Here is a 20602-nt window from a genome sequence, read left to right as displayed (position 1 = left end):
CATAAAACCCAGCTCAGAAGCAAAGGCAAAGGCAAAGGCTGTCCTTGATGGAGTTTTTAAAGGTTAATAAAAGAACTCCAAACAGCTAACAATAATCTTGCAAAGTAGAAGCGTGAACCACAAGGGAACTTGCACATTAAGCTTAATTATGTTCAGAAATAAATTCAGTCTTCACATAGTAGTTAGATGAAGAAAAATAGAGATAGCTTATTTTTATTCAGTAGATCTGGATACAAGTAGATTCATAGTAGAAAGCACTTATTCATCACTGGTTCTTTGCAGACACATTTCTATGTGGAATAGAAATGTCTGTGTGCAAGCAAGATGGAAGAATGAGGGCTGCATTCTGCAGCACCTCCTGCTTGCAGGTGTGCCCAAGAGGTAATGGAGATCGTTAATCCCCAAACCCAAGGAGGAGGAGGAAGTGGAAATCAGGTGACCCATGTGACATCCCACAAGCACAACAGAGATGCATTTACAAGAAAGACCCCCTTATGCTTATAAGACAATGCTGAGTTGACCCCTGATAATTCCAACACCCCTTCTCAAGTTAGCATGTCTCAGAGTCCATAAGCTTCAACTCCTTCTGCAGTTCTTGGTAACTGCTCCTCAGCAACGGCTTCATGAGTATGTCCGCAGTCATGTTCCTTGTGGGACAATAGTCTAGTCTGACTATTCCTTGCTCTTGCAAGTCTTTTACTACATGATACTTACCATCAATGTGTTTAGTTCTCCCATTAATCTTTTCTGACCGTGAGAGTCTAATGCAACTTTGGTTGTCTTCGTAGACCTGAATAGGGGTAGATTCCTCTCTTCCCATGTCTTCAAGCACTCGCTTGAGCCATGAAACCTCTTTGCATGCTTCTGCTGCTGACACATACTCCGCCTCTATGGATGAATGTGCAACTGTGCTTGCTTACGGCTTCCCCGACTTACTGCTCCACCCCCGTAGAAAAATACATGCCCACTAGTGGATTTACGGTCAGTAATGTCTTCTGCCCAACCTGCATCTGCATACCCCACTAGTTTAGGATTGTCAGTGGCTGGTGGCTTTAGTTTTAGGTGTATGGTGCCCTTTAGGTACCTTCCCACCCGCTTAACACCAGTCCAGTCTCTCTCTGTGGGTGAGTGTGCTAGTTTTTCTGCATAGTATGTTTACTGCAGCTGCTAGGTCTGGCCTAGTGGTAGTGGCTAGATACAATAGCCTACCTATGGCCCTTTTATAGCCATTGTTCTCAGGTAAAAGTTCACTAGGTTCCTGTTGCTTGTGGAAACCTGTTTCCATTGGTGTTGGCACAGGATTGGCATCTTGCAGCCCTAAGCTCTCCAGCGGTTCTAGGATCTTTTGCTTCTGGCTTAGAAGAAAGCTTCCATCTTCTTCTCTTTCAATCTGTATCCCCAAGTAGTAGCTGGCATTGCCCAGATGCTTGACTTCTACTTCTTTGTTCAGGCTGGACACGATTTCATCAAAGTCCTTTTTGTTATTGTGGCAAATCATCAAATCATCCACGTAACAAAGAATGTACACCTCTCTGCCATTTCTGTGTCTTGTGTAGAGACAGGGATCAGCTTTGCCTTGAACAAAACCTTGCGTAAGAAGTACTTGGTTCAACTTCTTATGCTCTTGCTGCTTGCTTCAGGCCATAAATCCCCTTCTGAAGTTTGCAAGTGAGTTGCTGTGTCTTGGGATTGGCGAAGCCTGGAGGTTGCAGCATGGACAGTTCTTCCTCCATCTCTCCATGTAGAAATGCAGTCTTTACATCTAGGTGTTCAACACTCACGTTCCTGGAAGCTGCTAGACTCAGGAGCGTTCTGATTGTGGTATGTTTTACAACGGGAGCAAAACATTCATCATAATCAAGTCCATGTTTTTGCCAATAGCCCTTTGCAACTAGTCTAGCTTTGTATCTTTGTACTTCTCCATTTTCATCTTGTTTGGCTCTGAAAACCCATTTGCATCCTATGGCTTCCTTGCCTGTTGGTAGTTTTGCCAAAGTCCATGTTCTGTTCTTGTGTAGAGCCTCTGGCTCTTCTTGTGCTGCCTTCTTCCACTTGCTTGCTTCAACTGGTAGCATTTGCTGCACTTCATTCCACAATGCAGGTTCTTTTGGAAACGATGACCTTGTGAGGTAGGTGAGTCTCTTGGCTGGAACTCCTTTGTTGGGTCATGATGCGTGTCTTGGAGCAGGTTCAGGAGTGGCACTTGGTGGTTCAACCCATTCTGCACCCTCAGCCTCACCTTCTGACTCTGGTGGAGTTTCTGCCTGGGCTTCTATCTCCCTCTGGGTCGGTGTGGTGGTTGTGTCTTCAAATGTTGGGCTAAATGTCTCAAGCTGGTAACTGCTGCTGCTGGTTTCTGCGTAGTCATCATCAGCGTGACTATGGTAGCCTCTCTCTCGTTCACTGAAGTACACCGCTCTGCATGTGCTTACTTTTCCTGTCTTGGGGTTCAGGATTCTGTATCCCTTGCTTCCTGGAGCATACCCAATCATGATGCCTTCTTCAGCTCTGTTTGGATCTCTTCTCCTTTGGTATGTGTGCATAAGCCTTGGATCCAAATCCTCTCAGATACTTTACGCTTGGTTTGCGTTCATGCCCTAGCTCAAAAGGTGTTACCTTGTTGGCTTTGGTTGGCAGTCTATTCTGTAAGTATGTAGCTGTTAAAACAGCATCTGCCCAGTATTTGTCAGGCAGACCTGCTTCTAAAAGCATACATCTTACCATGTCCATTAGTGAGTGATTTTTCCTTTCTGCAACTCCATTTTGTTCAGGTGTGTATGGAGTGGTTAGTCTGTGTTCTACACCTAGTTGTGTTAGGTATGTGTGCAGGGCTTGTGAAATAAACTCACCTCCGCAGTTGCTTTGGAGGGTTTGAGGGGTTCTCTTGAACTTGTTGGTCACCATGGATACGTACGCTTTCAGCATGTCCGCTGTTTGGGATTTCTCCTTCATTAGGTAGGTCACACGGTATCTGGAAAAATCATTTATAAAGCACAAAACATATTTATTTCATCCTCCTGAGGCTTGAAGAGGTCCACACAAATCAGTGTGGATAAGTTCGAGTGGCTTTGTTGCCCGCCTTTCCTTTTGTTTGGGTATGGCTGGTCTTGTTGCCTTGCTTTGATGCATATCACACATTTTGATTGGCATTTATCATGGTTGCTTATTTCAAAATCTCTTACCTTGCCTTCAGTTTTCATTCTTAAAATTGTGTTAAAATCACGGTGCGCAAAACATCTGTGCCAGGTGGTGGCGCTGTTGAGGCATTTTAGGCTACCACATTTTATATTGTTGCAAAGTGGACTTATTTTTATGCAGTTTTGGAGTGATTTAAGAGTATGCTTTATTGATTTTGATTTAAATTCAATTGCACTGATATGTACATATGTAGCTGTAAAACCTGTTTTGGGGCCAGAAGGCATTTTAGCCATGGTTTGGTAAATAAATGAAAGCCACTTAAACCCTGTGGCAATGGGCAGGTCCTCATCCTCCAGAGCCGCTTGCTCCCCTCCCTGCCTCCGCCAGATGGTGCCAGGTTGGAAACCAAGGCTCGGCCCTTTCCCAGCCGGGCAGAGGTGGGGGGGGGGGGCGGCACAAACGTTCCCAGGAGCAGCTGTGCTTGCAGGTGGGAGCCCCATAGCTGGGCGGGTGCCTCCTGGTTCAACGAAGAGGGGAGCAGGGGCTGGCTGCACTGGGGCAATGTTCACCTGATGGCTGCCAGGCCAAGTGCCCCTGCACCAGGTCAGGTGGAAAGGCAGGTGCCCGGTGGAAACCAGGGCTGCCACTGAAGGCAGGGACTTCCCCTGGGGGAAAACCAGGGTGAGCAGATCAGTGGAAGGCAGGAGGCCTTCCTCAGCCTCGATCATTAAGCGCCTGCACTACTCAGAATTGGCTTCTCTGTGGGGCTGTAGGACCGTTCCTGTGCCATCCGAGAACACATTCACTGCCATTACACCTTTAATATTTCTGCTGCTGTCAGCAAAAGCGGATGGTGGGTGGCTGGAAGCACCCTTGAAGCCTCTGGTGGCCCTTGGGGGGTAGGCGGGTCGAGCGCCCCCCCACCGAGGCTCTTCTGCTCCCACAGTTCCGCCACAAGGTGCGCTTTGAAGGCATGGAACCGCTGCCCTCCTGCTCGTCCAGCCAGGATTCCCAGTCGTTGCGAGGACCCACCCCCAGCGCTGCATCTGAGAGCTCCCGGGCCTCGACCTCCTCCGGCCAGCTGGACGGACTCAGCCTCACCGCCAGCACCTGCGACAGCGCTGAGCTCGATGCGGAGGTCCAGCAGCTCCTGTCCCTGCTGGAGACCCTGCTCGCCCGGTTCGACCGGGTGAATGGGGCAGCCGAGGATGTGTACAGCTTGGAGTGTCAGCTGGAGAGCAGCCGGAACCGGCAGGCCAGGCGAAGGGGTGGCCCGAGGGCCGAGCGGTCGGCAAGCCTTTCCAACCCTGTCCGCACTGCCCCTGGCTCCCTTCCATCCCAGGCGGGCCCCGAGAGTGTGCCCACCCTGCCGTCCCGGCCCCTGAGCAGCCCTGCAGCCTTCCGGATGGTCCACGGCGGCCCAGGCGCTCTGCTCACGCCGCAGAAGCCGCCCGTGCCGGCAGCCAGGAGGAAGAGGCCTCTACGGGCCAACAACCGGGTCCACCCTAGCAGCAAGTAGAAGCAGGCAGGGGGCGCTGGGTGTGCACAGCCTTGGCTCTGGGCCCAGGAATGCCTCTGCGGCCTGCCTGGGGCAGCTGCGTGCCGGCTCTGGAAGCTGGGGGGAGGCTCTGCCGGCACTCAGAGCCACAGCCTTCCTCAAAGTCTGCTCTTCGCCTGCCTGCCGGGCGACATGGCAGCCTTTCCCCGGCTTTGGGCTTCTGCGGAGGCTGAACAACAACTTGCTGGTTTCCATGCGGAGGAGGGGAGCCAGGAAGGCCAAGTCGGCTGTGGCATGGACCCCGCTCCAGCGAGAAGAAAAGGAATCTTGGCGGGCAAGTGCAAAAAAGTGTTATTTTTCACAGAAGCTTTACAGCAAGTAAAACCAGGTTTTGTGTGTGTGTGTGTGTGCGCGCATGCACGCTTGCGCATGTGCGTGCGCTTTCAGTGCCCCCCCATTCTTTTTTTTTAAGTCTGCTCAAGGGAGACACTGAACCACAATGGTGAAGAATCCCAGCAATCGCCAGGCTGAGCCTGGAGCAGAACGGGGAGACACTGAGCCCCGGGCGGAGCTGGTCAAGGTGGCGGACTTTGCGGAGGGCTGGACTTGGGAGAAAGAACCACGCAGGGCGGAAAGGGCACAGTCTCGCCCAGCGGAATGAAGCGTTAGGAGACCACCTCTCCTCTCCCCGCCACAGCTTTAGCTTTTGACGTTTCATTTTTCTCTCTTCCCCCGCAAAGATATTGTCAATCTGAGACCTAAAAAAGGGATCCCTGTTTTTTTGACCAATGTGCAGTTGAAGCCTCTCCTCTGCCAGTCTTGAAGATGGCAAAGGCCATTTGCTGGGGCTAAAAACTAACAAGGTTTGGACACTGATCATTTTGAAAAAGGCGGGGGGGGGGCTTGCTGCATGGAGAGGGATCTCGTGAGCTGGTTTCACTGGGGTTTCGTTCCAGCAGGCCCTTCTCCCTTAAAGCAGTTGGGTGTGGATAAGTGCATTACATTGATGGCATAATTTTAGTTTGAGGGTCGTGACTGAGTTTATTTTTATTGGGTTTGTGTGTATGTATGTTTGGGTATACATGAATGAATGAATGAATGAATGAATGAATATATATATATATATATATATATATTCATTCATATAGTTTACTAGTTGTATTTACTGCCAGCACTTTAATCTACGCTTGCCTTAGCTACCAATGACACATGCAACTTTTAAAGAGCAGGATAATATATCATGGAAGCAGTATTTTTATTTCTCATAGATCATAATTTGAAACAGGCCACTGGACTATGACCATAGTTGGGGCACTTGTTCCCATGTCTTGGGAGTGGTCCCGGGACTCCCAGCGGGTAGCAGCCTTGCTTGCTGGAATAGTTCCAAGCGCTGATGTAAGGTGGAAGAGGACGGAGGGGGCCATCTTTTTACTAACGCATTTGTGTGCCTGGTGTACACGAGCTAATGCTTGCGAATGCTGAACGGTGGAGAACCAACTCATCAACTTGTCATCAATCATTTTCTAGCTCCCAGTCAGAGCCTGCGCTACCTTTATGGCCGGGTGACCTTTGCAGTCTGGGCCCTGAACGTTCCCAAGAGTGCCCAGGCCCTGATCTCATGCAGGGCCTGGGGCCCTCTCGCGGAACACGGCCGGCACGCTCGGTCGCTCCTGGTCTCTTCCGAGTTCCTGCTTGCTTCACGAGGACTGGAGTTAGGAGGACTGCGAGAGGCCCTTGGGGAGACCTCAGAACAAGGCACAGGTAGCTCGCTTCCAAGTCATCCCTTTGCGCTAACATGCAGAAACCCTTCCACTGAATGCCACGGCTGGTCCGTACATTCTCTGGAACCTCAGCGGGGCGGGGGGCGGGGGGCAGGCAACCCACCTTTTTTCTTTCTCTGTGACAAATCCCATCATATTCCAGTGGCCAGTTTAATGTTATGTGTGTTATAAGTAATTTATATGGGATTTTTACAAGAGGAAAAATGTATATTTTTGTATGTTTGCTGTTTTTATAGCACTGGTATTGTGTTCACATGTGTAGATGGGAGTTATTTAAAAAAAGGTTACACCAAAAGCCTTCTTGCTTCAATAGTGTCAGGGTATGGGCAAAGGAACGCGTGGGATTTCCCAAATGAAGTTTGGGGATGTTAGGGCAGGCGGCCTCCCAGCAGTGCACTGGCTGTAACTCCTGCGCGGCCTTGCTCTGTTCCAGAGGAGCTCCACCAATCCCAGCGGCCCCTCCCCAGCTGGTTTCCCAAAACTTCAAGAATGCTGTTGGTTTATGTTGCCTTCAGTATGAGCTGCAAGCAGATTTCATGTCCTGGGATATCTTAATAGCTAATTTTTTGGCTGTAACCACCATTTCTTACAGTTGGAAAAATACATTTACCTGTTTTTTAATACCATTATTTATAAGGGTGCTATTGTCAAACATATTTTACCATATTTCAGGCTGCTTTATTAGAGAGGAAATTGCATTTCCTACCTTCTTTGATGGAAACAGGAAAGATGGCAGGTTGGTAAAGGGTATGTGTGAAGAAGTTGGAAAACAATCAGAATTGCTTGCCAGATTGCTTGTTGCTGGGCCAAAGTTCTCAGCCTTCTAAAGTTGGCTACTATTAAACAGGAAAAGAGGGACACAGCTCAGGGCCAGTTGCCAGGTGTCCTCCTGAGCGTCCAGCTGGACTTCCCTCCTTCCCTTCTTGCCAGCTGGGAATGCAGCACATTGAGGCGGGATGGGGCACATTAGGGCAAGTACTGACCAAAGCTAGGGAAACGTTAACGTTGGCTTCTTTAAAGAGCAGGCAGCATCACGATGGAGTCCTTTAAAGAGCACAGGCTAAAACAAGCTGTTGGCTAATAACTGAAGTGGAGGATGGATAGTTACAGCTTGAACCAGATGAAGGGGAATTTACACTTGTTGGTCAGTTAAAAGTTCTCATAGTTTTTTTTTTTTAATGTTGGGTAATTACAAAGGATGGGACAAATTGAGGAAGGAGGAGGAGCAAGACTATGAGGAAGGATGTGAGGCGGGTCCTCTCATGTTTTGCTGCAGCAGGAGCTACAAATGCAGCGGCAGATTCACCACATTGACCCCCTTCTGCAACATCCGCAAAACCAAGTCTCGTCCTTCCTGTCAGAAAAACGTTGAATGTATATTTGGGCCTTTGCAACCAGTTCCCTATTTATTTGTGTCTGACATCCCACCCAGTAACCCAATTTACCCAAACGGCTTCTTAAGGGCTTCTGAGTAGCAACAGCGTAAGAAGCAAGTGTGTGTGATGTTAACATTTGCAAACAAAGTATTTTCTTTTATAATGGTGAATTAGCTTGACAAGGTCATATTAAAAGACAACGGACTGCTCAGTAAAATGTGTCCGTCTGGTTAAATGAATAGAAGCGTCCTGAGGAATTCCAGCGCAGTCGGAGGGGGTGGGGGTGTTCCCTAGAAGGCTGGCAGTCTAACTGCAGACAACAGGCCCGTAGCACTTGTGCCAGGAACCAGCTTCTTTCCACTTGACGTAGCACAAAGTTTGTAAGCATGGGCAGTTTAAAAACAACAGGACCCCCATACAGTCCTATGCAATGGTGAAGTGCTGAAGAGGAAACTCCCAAAGGTCCTGCCCCAAGCCATTTGGCCTAGTTCCATCTTTGCAGTGTTTTACAGTGAACCCTGGAAAGAACAATGAACAGGTGGACGATACTCAGTTCTGCATGTGCCTGGCAAAAGGTGATCCTTTCCCTCAAACTGGCTGAGCGAGATCAAACGTTCTGCTGTAGACAGACGTCTTCATAGCGGATTCCCTTTCACAGGACTTATTCAAACAGGCCAAACAGCCATTTTGGGGGGCTGCTTTAATTTGGATTCCTGCACTGATCAGGGGGTTGGACTCAAAGGCCTAAATGATGTCCTCCGATTCCAATTCTAGCGTATGATTCAGGCTGTCTTGATGCCATAAACTATGGCGTATGTAAGGGTCCAGAATGAATGGCCACCCAAGCCAGGAATCTGCATTGCAGTTTCTCTTCTACCCAGAGCCCCCACCCCTGCCAGCTCCTTTCCACCCATTCTGCCCTGCTGCTGAGGCACTCTGCAGTTCGGAGAACATTGCAGCCCAGCTTTTGATATGGTTGCTTTTGCCAAATCTTTAGAATCGAGAAGCAGCTCTTTCATACCAGATTAGGACAGAATAACCACTGTATTCAGAACCAGATACAGGAGTCTTCAAAGAAAGAGAGTACGCACACAGCAAATGAAGGGAGAGAAGGGATGCTCATAACATTTGCAGGTGACACAAAGCTGGGAGACACCTCAGAAGACCGGCTGAACGTGGTCAGACCATACCTGGAATACTGGTTGCTACAATCCAAAAACGTGTGCTGAAGAACTGGGGCGCATGCAGAGAAGAGCAACAAGGAGGGTAAGGGGCTTAGGGTTTAAATCCTACGGAGCGCAATTTGACATGTTCTGCTTAAAAAGGGGGCCATGGGGGAGACCTGATAGCAGCCTTCCAATGCCCGAAGGGCTGTCACAGGGAAGAGGGTGTGCATTCATTCTCCGGAGCACCCGCAGGTAAGACAAAAGCCAACGGGTGGAAGCTCTACAGAGAGAGATCCAAGCCTGAAGTGAGGACTTTCCTGTCTGAGCGCTATGAAGCAGTGGCCCACCCTGCCTCCTGGGATCATGGATGCTCCGTTGCTGGAGGTTTTCGAGAGAAGAATGGACAGCCGTTCGTCCGGGACGGTGTGAGGGTTTCTGCGCTGGGTGGGGGCTGGACTAGGCCTGCTGGGCCCCTCCCCACCCTATGATTCTCTCACTCCAGTGAGAAAGTGGTGGGCACACAAAGCCACCTAATGATCACTTTGTCCCACAACTGAACAGGGAGATTTCCTGAAGTAGCAGCGTGGCTCCTTGCTAGCTACAGGGTGTGCATTTTAACGTGCGTCTGTCTGGTTCACAGACAAAGGGAGGCTGACCCGGGCGGCCAGAATCCCCCTCTGTACCTAAAAGGGAGTCTCCTGGAAAGCAATGGCACCCCAGGTGCCCCCCTTATCCCTGCCTCGAAGCAAAGGGGAAAGACAAGAAAAACAATACAGCAGAATGAAGTTTTATTGCTGCCCCTGCATCTACCCCCATTTGGGAAAAGTGTTGGTCCTTTCCCTACTTTCACATGAATACACCAGTCACAGTCTGAACCCGAGAACAGCCTTTGGCTGCACAGACAGAGCATCCAACCACTGAATTCCAAAGAGACAGATTTAGAACAGCAAACAAAATTCTTGCTTTCGTTGAGAAGGAAAACTTTTACATTTCCCATTAGCCCTGCAGCCTATTAAAAAAGGAACTGCCAGAGGCCCGCTCCCTCAGAATGCTCTCCCTAACTCTGATGTAGGTGTTGCTCTCAACAGTCAGGACAGATTTAAGCAAAACTGTCTGGTCATCAGCCCCAAATGCCTCCTGAAGCTCAGCTTAAATAACTGCCCACACACCTCTGCCACATTGGCTTTCCTCTGAAGGCCGAGGGTTCCCCAGCTCTCGCAGGATCAAACCCTAAATGCAAGTCACAAATCACCCCAATGGATAGAAGTCAACGGCAGGCACATTTTATGAAATTCTGCTAGCACACTAGAGGAACGCTGGAGGCCTTGGGGAAATTAACGTCAGGCTGCTGAGTTTTCTTCTGCCACTTCAAACAAACATCATAAATCTGAGTTGTGCCTTCATTCACTTTAAGAAGCTTAATCCCAAAACTGTTGGTTAAAAAAAACCCACAAGAGCCATATGTCTCTCTAGGCCAGCAGCTTTCAAGGGAGCACAAAGCTGCAATCCCACCTCTTGGGCTGAGAAGAGGCTGAAACGGCTGGAGCTGGAGCCTGGGAGGGAGAAACAGAAGCCCTGGGCACTGGAGAGGCCTGCTCAGCCCGCTTGTCACCCTACACAAATTCTGTGAAGTCATCCACTGAGGAAATCAAGCGTTTCCTCTGTCCAGTTTCATAGGTGGGAGCTGGGTCCTGAGGGACATGGGCCGAGGCTTTTGCAGGGACCGGAGGATGTACGGTGGGAAAACCAGCTTCATGATACTGGGTTTCATCTCGGATCTGGAAGAAAGAGAAGAAGTTGGTTCCAAAGACATGACGTCACGGGGCACGCCTTCTCTGTGGCAGCCCCTGCCCTGTGGAACAGCCTCCTCCCAGAGGGCCCTGACCCAGTTAGCCTTTTGCAAGGCTCTGCTGCTGAGCCGGTTTTGAGGTACGGTTTGCCTCGGGTGTCACGGGCTACTGTTTGTAACCGTTGGTCTTAATCTTTGCACGCCGCCCAGAGTCTCTGTTGCAAGACGGGCAGCCATAGAAATTAAACAAGTAAATAAAAATTCGAAACGCCTCCATCATCCACACAAGAGACCTGCAAGTTGGATGGCTACTAAGGTCAGTTTGTGCCACCCATACTTGGGCTAAAGCGAGTAATTCAAGACTGCGTTGCAGGAGATCCAGAAGAGGAAAATGTGATTCTCTCAGGAAATGTTTGCCTTTTATGAAGACACAGACTTAACTGCTCCTCTGCATGCTTCAAACATCACTAGCTGTTTGAAAGAAGGGGCCATTTGAGAAAAGGAAGGGATCGACGCTGCACGCATCTCCCTAGGAGCGTTGTGGGAAGAGTCGCCTTAGGGTCATTCGGTGGTGGTGGCATCTCAGTGGGCGCCCTTCAGGGCGGAGGGGGAGGGGAGGGAGGGCAGGCGGGAGGAGGCCCTTACCCTGTGCCGGAGCCTCTTGATGTGGCGCAGCCGAGCAATCCACTTTGACGGGTAGGTGTCGGTGGGATTAGAGCGGCTGTGATGGACCTGAGAAGCCATCTGAGCAGGAGGGAGAAAAAGGAAAGGTTCCTGGTGTGGAGCACAACTTGAACAGAGAGGCCGCCCCACCGACAGGTTATCCTGCTGCTGAGTAAGCCAACACCTGGTACACTCAGGGTTTCTCAACCTTGGCAGCTTGAAGGTGGGTGGACTTCAACTCCCAGAATTCCCCAGCTAGCAATTCTGGGAGCTGAAGTCTGCACATCTTCAAGCTGCCAAGGTTGAGAAACCCTGCTCTAATCTAGCAAATGCCCCTAGTGTGAAACACGTTTGGATGAAAACAGGCCTCCTGGGGGTACATGCCAGCACTAGCCCAATGACCCACGGGAGCCACTGGGCACCCTGCAGGAAGGGCCTGATTCTGCTGGGTCAGCTGCCGCAGGGACTCAGTCTCAAGGCCTCCTCCGGGTCTGGAAGAGACAGTGCCGGCTTCTGACAACAGATCTGGCGCTCAGGCCAGCCGTACAGCCCTTGCCTTCCCAGCCTGAGTGGCTCCTGACTCTCCCCTCATTCAATGTTGCTTTGATGAGGAAGGTGTGAGAGTGCGGGAAGGTGCAGAGGGCAGAGGGATGGTCTTGAGGGTCAGGAGGAAGAACCGCCACCAGGGCAACAGACAGGTAAGAGGGGCTTGAGCCTGGGCAAGCAAATGTCACAGACCAACCCCCCACCCCAATCCACACAAAGATAAAGGGAGGGAGGGGGACGCGCATTCAGGCTTGCAAGGTTCTGTTCCTGTAGCTTTACAATAAAAGTAGTCCTGACCTACACAGCCTTGGAATCTTAGCCTGGTCTGCCATGTAGGGCTGACGGAAGGGGAGGTAACCCCTCCCGCCCAAATTCCACTTACATTGGCATGCAGTGCCATCTGCCGGGCGACAAATGAAAGGTTTTTGTCTGAAACAATCTTCACCACACTCGTGTCAATGAGCCCTTCCATATCTGTAATGGCAGGGGGATCGGCGATGAGGTGGCAAAGGGAGAAACCACACCCCACCCAACCCCCCAGCGTTTAGATTCCGCCCAACCAGCAACCATTTGCTGACCCTGCCCGAGGCCCACAGCACTCTCACCACCCAGCACCCTGCGCAACTTGGGGGAAGAGAAAGAGTGGCTGGCCTACCTTTACGGCACTGTAAAGTAAGCAGGTTACAGTTATAATCCAGGGGCTTGATGATGACATGTACGAAGTTGAACTGGCCCTAGAAAGGAAAGGAAAAGCAGAATTGGTGTGCGGGAACAGATTATGGAGGACCAGTAAACTTTGCTGTAGCCACTGAAGTGAGCACACGTCACTTCTCAGGACCAACTGCGCATGTGCAACCTGCTTAGTCATAAAGTGATTTAGAACATGGACGTGGAAGGGACGACTGAAGCCATCACGTCCACCCCCATCAGTGCAAGAATCCAAATTAGAGAATCCCCACCAACCAATTTTATTGACTTCACCTGTTCAGAAGAGCAAAATTATTGGCTCAGGACATTGCTGCCCTCTCAGCCTGGAACCGGCAGAGGCAACCTTTAGGAGCAGCTCACTCTCTCCCCTTCATCCCCCACCATCGACTGGCAGAAGACCCCGCCCGGGGGCAGAGGGGGCCGCCTGTAAAACCACAAGCCACCTTTGCCCAATCAGTGTCCCACTCCTTACCTTTATGGTCCCCAGTTTGAAGTCTTCCCCTGAATCATTGTAAATGATAGAAACAAAATCATTCCCCAAGTGTCGTTTCTTGTCACAGCAATATTTATCCAAATCTTTAGTGGGCATCAAGGTGGCAATATGGAAAATAGCTGTAAAACCAAGGATTGAGGAAATCAGTTGCAGACAGTTCAGTCTTCAAGCAGCAGAAAAGGGACACAGTAAGTGCAGGACATCTGGAGACACACACGTGGGCAGCCCAAGCCACAGAAAGGGCTTCTGGATGGGAGCAGCCATCACCGTCTGCGAGACACTACCAGGAACCCAAGCTCCGTGCTTGGAGCATCGGGCAGGACGGTGCTACGGAGGCCAAGACGCACGTGCACTGGCTGAAAACCAGAATGAAAAGCTAAGTACTGCAGGGTCCTCCCTCTCCCTCACAAGCTCCAGGTAGCCAGCCAGCCTCATCCCCCGAAGGGCCCCTCAGCTGGGACATCTGCTCCCTCGTGCCGGCTGAAGGCAGACCCAGCAGTTGCCTGGCCAGCATTCGGCACAGAGCAGCGATGCAAAGTGGCATCACTGTGGCTGGTCCCCACCCCCCACCCAAAGTGAGGAGTTAGCCAGCTTCTTCACTGCCTTGACTCCCACATCAATACAGTTACGCCCAGCAAGGTCTGAATCCCAGAATTTGAAGAGTACAACTGCCCTCGGGTTCAGGCCCTTCTTGCTCTGGAATAACAGCGGTGGGGGGCAGGGGATCCCGAGACACAGCTCCGGCACGGAGGAGGAAGGCGGTGGAACCCGTGCACGGGAAAAGGCTGCCTCCGCGGCCTCCCATACCTTGCATGATGTCGTCGTGCCAGCAGTAGGTGAACTGCCCATCCTCCCCACACACGTCCAGGCCGCCAAGATAGACCTTGTCTGGCTGGCAGTCCTTGAGCTCGATGAGCTTGCCCAGGCCGGTCAGGAATTCTGTGTACCTGTAGGAGCCGTGTTCGTTGGAAAGGATGGCGAGCTCGTTGCTGCTCTGCAGGAGGAGGAGGAGAGCAGCTCTCAGGGCAGAGCCAACCCGGCGGAATCTCGGGGCCCTGCCAGTGCAAGAGCTCCGCCATTCAGGGTTTATACTGTATCTGAAAACCTCGAGGGCCTTTGTGGTTAACTGTGTACTTAACCACAGCCAGGACCGACCACGTGACCACTGAGAGGGGAGCTGCCCAAGTTTTCAGACTGGTGGAACGAAGGTCCTGCTTCAATCCAGTCGTGCAACCAGCACGTCCAAGAAAAGATTCCTCCTAAAGTGGCCCTCTGTCCCAAACAGGTTCTGCTGACAGAACTGTGACTTCAGGAATATACTTTTACCGGACGCGGCACATACCTGTCCTTCTCCAACATACAACACCGCGATCTTGTGAGTGTCATAGGGAGGGATCTGGTCTAGAAGCTGAACGGATCTCTCAAAGGTCTAAGGATTAAAAGACGAGAGGGACAGAAATACACTGGGTCACACCCACACTCAGGGAGCTTTTTAAAATCTTTAAACAAGGCAAGATACTCCCTTCATCGTCCTGGAGAGTTTAATTCACTGCTAAAACCCACCAAAGTATTTTTCATGGAAAACTGCACGCGGTCCCACCCACTCCCAGGGCAACACCAGACGCCTGTCTGCGTACAAGATACTCTTCCCCCTCTCTTGCAACTCTCAGGAAGCAGGGGAGCAACATGGTCTAGAAAGCCAAACGCCCACAATCCCCTTCCACATATACATTCCCAGGAGTGCCAGAGGAGCAGCAGAGGAGGGGCTTGGCCTGGCCCCTCCACTGGCCAGAAAAGCAGCAGCTGCAGGGAACTTCCTCCCCTTTCCCTGCTAGAAAGAAAGGAACGAGCTTAGTCTTTTCCCTTCTTCCTCCCTTTTTGAGTGATCTCTTTATAAACTGCCACCGCTGCTGAGTGGGGTGACAATGTCACAAACACTAAGTAAATTGTGTTCAGGAGCACACAAACGACTGTGGGCTGGGCTGAAGGAACTTTGCTTCACTCTCTAGAAGGCCTGACTTGCCGCAGTCCCACAAAGGTCAAGTCCTTGCAGACGCGACGGATGCAAAGAGGCCTGATTCTATAAATGTCCCTTCTGAACAGAAGCAAAGTCCCCTGAATGTGGTCCCCCAATTCCCAAACCAAGCCAGCGAAGCAGAAGCAGAAGCGAAACAAGGGCAGCCGGGCAGCCACAGGAGTCTCTTCCAAACTCGGACTCAACCCAATTAGACAGGACTAGGGAATCAGGAAATTCTTGGAACTCGCTGAAGCATTTGAGCCTCTTCCCAGAGAAGGAATATTAAACTGTTCTTATCACTGTTAAGCATTTCTGGGTCCGGAGTGTGTAACTGGGAACACTCATCCAAAGTGAAGCATTTCCCACCTCCTGGGCCCCACTGAGCCTGCCGGGAAATTACGCTTTAGCAACAGTCTCTCCACAGCCACTGTCTTCAATCAAATTTATTGGTTCATTATTTCATTTATGTAATATTTAGTACAACATGCTCCCCCAACACCAAAATCCTGCTGTGCCGCCTCGCTGTGGCAGTGTGTGTGAGTGCGTGTTCCTGGGAGGGAGGAGCAAAGAATGCTGGGAGTGTTTGCCAAGGGTATATACTCCCAGCAGGGCCACCCACCGTAGTGGAATGTGAGGGTGACCTCGGAAGACGGGGGGGGGGGGGAGATGCTGCCTAGGGAATGATCAGATAAAGAAGGAAAGAGCCCACAGCAGCGTAACGGCCAGAGAAAGAAACTTAGAGGGAAATAAATTTGGGCAGGTGGTAAGTAGAGAGGGTGGGAGATTTGTACTTCCAGACTTGCAAAGTTCTGTTAATGTAGCCTAACAATAAACTAGACATGGCTTGTCTGGTTGTGCTTCCTGTCTGGTTTACCTGGGAGGGCTGACACCCAAGGCGTGGAGGTCATCCCAGCTGCCCGGCTAAAGCAAGCGGGCACCTGCACTGGGCAGCAGCTACAGAGGAAGATGCTGGAGGCAGAGGATCGCTTTAGGGACAATGGCAAAGGCATCAATTCATACTGCGCGGGAGAAGGCCATGAGAGGTACACCATGCCTGTATTTTTACCAGGAAATCCACACGGATAGAAAATATAAAATGATCGACGACAGATATACCGTCATGGAGAAAATCTATCTATGTGGTTGCTAAGAGTCAACAATGACATAACGGCACACAATCAATCAATCAATCAATCACAACATGCTCAAGCTTACCTCATTTGGTAACAGAAGAGGCTTGTTGGATTCATCACCAAAGAATGGGGAGTGATACAACTGCAGGAACACAAAGCTGGGGAAAAAGGAATAATTAAGCCTATTTAGCTGCATCGGATCTAAGGCCTTCGCACTGCTGTTGGCTTATGGAACACATAATAACCTGCAATGAACAACGCATGCGTGTGAAAAAGGAAATGTTCTGGCTGTCTGCTCAAAAAGTCCATGAAAAAGGACAGTGAGGAGACAACCCCCCCAAATGTGCAGACTGTAAATGGCATGAGTGCTTCTCCCGAGAGAGAGGAAAAAAACTGGTCATTCATAAAACTGCAGATGTGAGCAATTTTTCAGATATTCTTCCTGGCTTGACGCACCATTATTATGAGCTGGGTGAGGTTAAAAGGTCCCACTGAGTCCAGCCACCCTATTTCAAGGAGCAAACAGCCAAACATTTCCAGGAAGCTTCAGGCAGCAACAGCTGCTCCTGGTCCCTGGTCCTCAGAGGCCAGGCCCCGGCGAAGGAAGCTGACTCTCAGCTCTTGCAGAGCGAACAGGACCACCCTCCAGGAAGCGCTGATCCTTCTCATAAACCACAAACAGGGAGGCCTTCGTTCTACACAAACTCTATTTGGGCCCCCGATTCTGAGTTACGGTGCAGATAAGAACACGTTATCGTCTGCTCAGTTCTCTGGATCCTGTGGCACTCAAAGCAGCATGTCACACACTGAGGAAAGGTGTTTACAGTGTCTGCAACTGCGTGAGGGTTGTGACAGAAACAAAACTAGGGCAGGATGGACTGAGGTCCGTCCATCTGTCCATCCACCCACTGAACCATTGCCCTAGGCAGCCACACCCGGACTTTTCCAAGATGCTCCTACCCTCTTCAGGAGCTGCTGCTCATTCATACCACCATCTTGTCCAGTTCTCTAAATCCGGTCCTACATTCCGGATGAAGAGCCCAGTTCTGATGGATGCTCAATAGGGGGAAAAAAGAATTTCCAGCCATAACCATCCCTCACCTTGGGTTGATGCCTGGAACCTTTTCTGCATTGGAGGCGGCTGCTGCTCTTCCCTTAAAAGGGTCTCTCTCGATCCTTCTGCCTCTCCTGGAGGGAGCCGAGTCAGAGATTGTGTAGCCTCGGGGTCGGTGGCCAGTCGGTGAGTGGAGAGAAGAGGCAGGGGTCCCCGAAGCCAGCCTTGTCCCTCCAGGGGCCTGGTCCTCCTCCCCCTTCCTCAGCCAGCCCCCAGCCGCCTCTTCTTCCAGGTGACCAGACTGAGACTTGGATTTGACCTCGCCACTTAGTTTCTGGGCTGACTCTTCGCCACCCGGATCCTTGAGAGCTTCCTGCAGAGTCTGAAGCTCTGGAGACGAGCTGGATTTGCTGAGGGTCTGGGACGGCTGGAAAGAGAGGGCTTCGAAGGCCCGGCTGTCTTCCAAGTTCCTGGTCCTTTCGATAGGAATGCCAACAGCAGCCAAATCTTCTGCTCTGGGCGCTTTCTCCTCTTGACTAGACGTCGACGATGACTGCAAAAGGGAGTGGGGAGGAAGAGCCACCTGCTTAGGGAGAACCTTCACAGAACAACTTAGAGAGAGAAGACAAAATATAAATGTATTTATAACCACTGTTAAGATTATCAGAAGCCACTTCTTCATAACCTTTTCTGTCTTTTTTCCCTATTTTCCTTCTTACCTATTCACTATTTTTCTTTATTTTCTCCCTATATTTTTAAAAATTTGCATTGTTTTTATCCTGTTAAAAACTTCTTTAATGAAAATTATAAAAAGTAAAACAATTTACAGTGGCTTCTGATCTGTGTTTTCCTTTCGCTCCTCTTTACAGAGCTTTTTCCAGTAGCATCTCCTTTTGAGGAGCAATTCTACCTGCCCCACAAATTCTACCTGTACTGCAATCAATGCATTTACCTGACCGGAACTTGCAAATTCTCAGAGTCCTTGAAGCAATCGGTCTCTCAGGGACCTCGATGGACCTCTCCCAACCAGAAGGCGCCCTGAGCAGCTCTGCCTCAAGGTCAAACGGGGCAGGAAAGAGCTGCCTTACCCGACCGTAGGGGCCTCGGCCCGGCCTCTCTTCACCCGGGCCTTGCCCCAAAGACACTGCTTCAAAGCCTTCGATCTCCTGGGACCTGGGGCGGAATTCCACTCCTTTCGGATCTGCGTCGGGGGGGCTTCCTTCTTCTAGCACTACTGCAGATTCTGTGAAGAGATGCAAAGAACAGGGGATGCGATGAGGAGGACTACTTCCTGAGAGCAGGGCTTCCTCTTCTGATATTCCAGCCCTCCTGCAACTCTGCGGTTTTGCAAACTACCTCCCGTCCACTTTGCTGCCAGGGAGCAGCAGCCTGGGGGGCTGCTTTTTCAAACAAAAATTAGGACCGTCCAGTCTTTTCCTCTCACAGACTTCAGAGGAGCGGCTGCAGCACAGCAAGCGAGACAGGCCGAGTTAGCCCAGTGTTTTTACAACAACTTTGCCCAAAGTACGTTACGGACAGAACCTTGCTACAGCAATGTACTTGCAGCAGCCCTACCCCGGAGGCTACATTATGACCCTGACCTGCTGAGGCCCAGAGAGGGAGGCTTGCCTAGGACTAAGCCCAGCCGCTTCGCTCACGGCCAAACGAGAGCCAGGCAAGAAGGCCCTGCGTCCCAACTTGGTTCCTCGGCTAGTCTGCGCTTTCTACGAGGGTGGCCACGCTGGGCACCGTGCAGACACCTGAACAGGAACCGAGACTTCTACACAAGGTTTTGACCTTGCTAAGGTGCCACTGGCTGTCAAAGATACTGCAGGCTTGAAGCAACAAGTGGTAGGAAGGGTGGGTGGCTTAGTGGCCTGAAAAAAAGGTTGGATTATGGGATGCTGTCCCACATGAATCCATGCCAGGCAAGTCCAAGGGCAATTTCTTTTTCAAGGTATTTTTTTACACATTTTTTCTACAGATAAAAGAAGTCAGCAAAATCAGCAACAGAGGAAAAAACCCACTAGCTCTGGGGATATTGGCTGAAGTTTGCAGTAGCGCATTTCAAAATAGTTATTTCAGAATTGTTGTTAAAATCACACAACCTTACTCGCTAATGTGCTGGACTACTAAATTGTTCAAGCCAGAAGACTTTTGCCAAATTTCACAAATGCTCCTGATTAGAATCTGTTTTTCAGCAAATAATTTTATTATCAAGTAAGGGGCTGGTGACAGAGTAACGGGAAAGATAAGACAGGTTTTGCCCTAATTTTCTGATAGTATTTTAAAATAGCAGCAAACGTTTGAAAAGGGCTTGACAACGCACTGAGCGTCTGAATGCTTCCTGTGAGCAGCATGGTGAGCCGACGTCCTCGTTAGCAGGACAGCATTTGCAAGGGGAATCACGGCTGGATGCTGGCTCCAGATCGGCAAAATTTCTCCGGGAGGAGGAGAAATCATTGAGATTATCCACCTGACTCCGGACAGCCACTACCTGTGAGTAGACCGTGGAAACTTGTTTTGCGGTCGGCTTATGAGTGGAGTGGCGGGGAGCTGGGATTACATCGAGTTCACACTCACAAAGCAGCCTTTTACAGACACTAAGCTTGACCAGGCCTCATTTCTTAATCACTTTTTTGGATTAATTTTTTTCTTCTTCTGATTACTGGAGAGATTAAGACCCTTCAGATTTACAAGGCTTTACTGTATTCATCGGGTAAGTTTCTTCCTCCTTAGAGGACAACGGCATAAATTTGACTTTAACAGTTTTGAAAATCTATTTTTTTTTTACTATGCAGCAAAAGGGTGCTTAGTATATGGATTTTAGAAAGTTAACAATGGATTAAGGGGTCAGAGAGATTTGGAATTATAATTTTGAATTAATCAGAAGATATTTTCTCATGAAAAAATGGCGACTGTTTTGGCTTTTTCATGATAAGGAGACCTTGAAGGTTGGACACTAGAGGGAGCTCGAGGATAAAGAACATGGAGCGGAAATCTGCACTTTTGAATATCTCACCTGCCAGACAGGATGGACAGAGCATGTTGCAATGAAGACACAGAACAAGAACTGCAATGGGTCTCTGTGAAAGCACTTGGAAGGGGGACTAAACGACACCGACAGATACTAAACCAAGAAACTGATCTGGATAACATCTTCTTACTGTATATCCAAAGGAGCTCCGTTAAGGTTCTGAAGGACTTTATTACAAGGGACAAGCAAAAGGATGAACTTTA

The 20602-nt window shown here is 50.1% G+C and overlaps 2 protein-coding genes across 7 annotated transcripts in view; one reads left to right on the top strand and one right to left on the bottom strand.

The window, feature by feature from the left end:
* PKD1 (polycystin 1, transient receptor potential channel interacting) overlaps window positions 1-6712 on the top strand; it is a 148976-nt gene extending 142264 nt beyond the window's left edge. Inside the window, exon 46 of the mRNA XM_063314827.1 lies at window positions 4085-6712. Within this exon, the coding sequence (XP_063170897.1) occupies window positions 4085-4657 (573 nt within the window). The 3' untranslated portion in view covers window positions 4658-6712. The remainder of the gene's footprint in view (window positions 1-4084) is intronic.
* A 3184-nt stretch (window positions 6713-9896) lies between these two features.
* The window catches only part of TSC2 (TSC complex subunit 2), a 55912-nt gene continuing 45206 nt past the window's right edge, over window positions 9897-20602 (bottom strand). For all 6 annotated transcript variants that reach the window (XM_063315152.1, XM_063315154.1, XM_063315156.1 and 3 more), the window contains 10 exons: window positions 18451-18605; window positions 17410-17915; window positions 16391-16466; window positions 14501-14587; window positions 13966-14152; window positions 13138-13277; window positions 12613-12691; window positions 12340-12431; window positions 11394-11492; window positions 9897-10737 (listed from right to left, as the gene is read on the bottom strand). In XM_063315152.1, coding sequence (XP_063171222.1) covers window positions 10573-10737; window positions 11394-11492; window positions 12340-12431; window positions 12613-12691; window positions 13138-13277; window positions 13966-14152; window positions 14501-14587; window positions 16391-16466; window positions 17410-17915; window positions 18451-18605 — 1586 coding nt within the window. In that variant the 3' untranslated portion in view covers window positions 9897-10572. The remainder of the gene's footprint in view (window positions 10738-11393; window positions 11493-12339; window positions 12432-12612; window positions 12692-13137; window positions 13278-13965; window positions 14153-14500; window positions 14588-16390; window positions 16467-17409; window positions 17916-18450; window positions 18606-20602) is intronic.

Source organism: Candoia aspera, chromosome 14, assembly GCF_035149785.1.
Source record: "Candoia aspera isolate rCanAsp1 chromosome 14, rCanAsp1.hap2, whole genome shotgun sequence".
Lineage (NCBI taxonomy): Eukaryota > Metazoa > Chordata > Lepidosauria > Squamata > Boidae > Candoia > Candoia aspera.
Note: the sequence above shows the minus strand (reverse complement) of the source record. Positions and strands in the feature narration are given on the sequence as shown.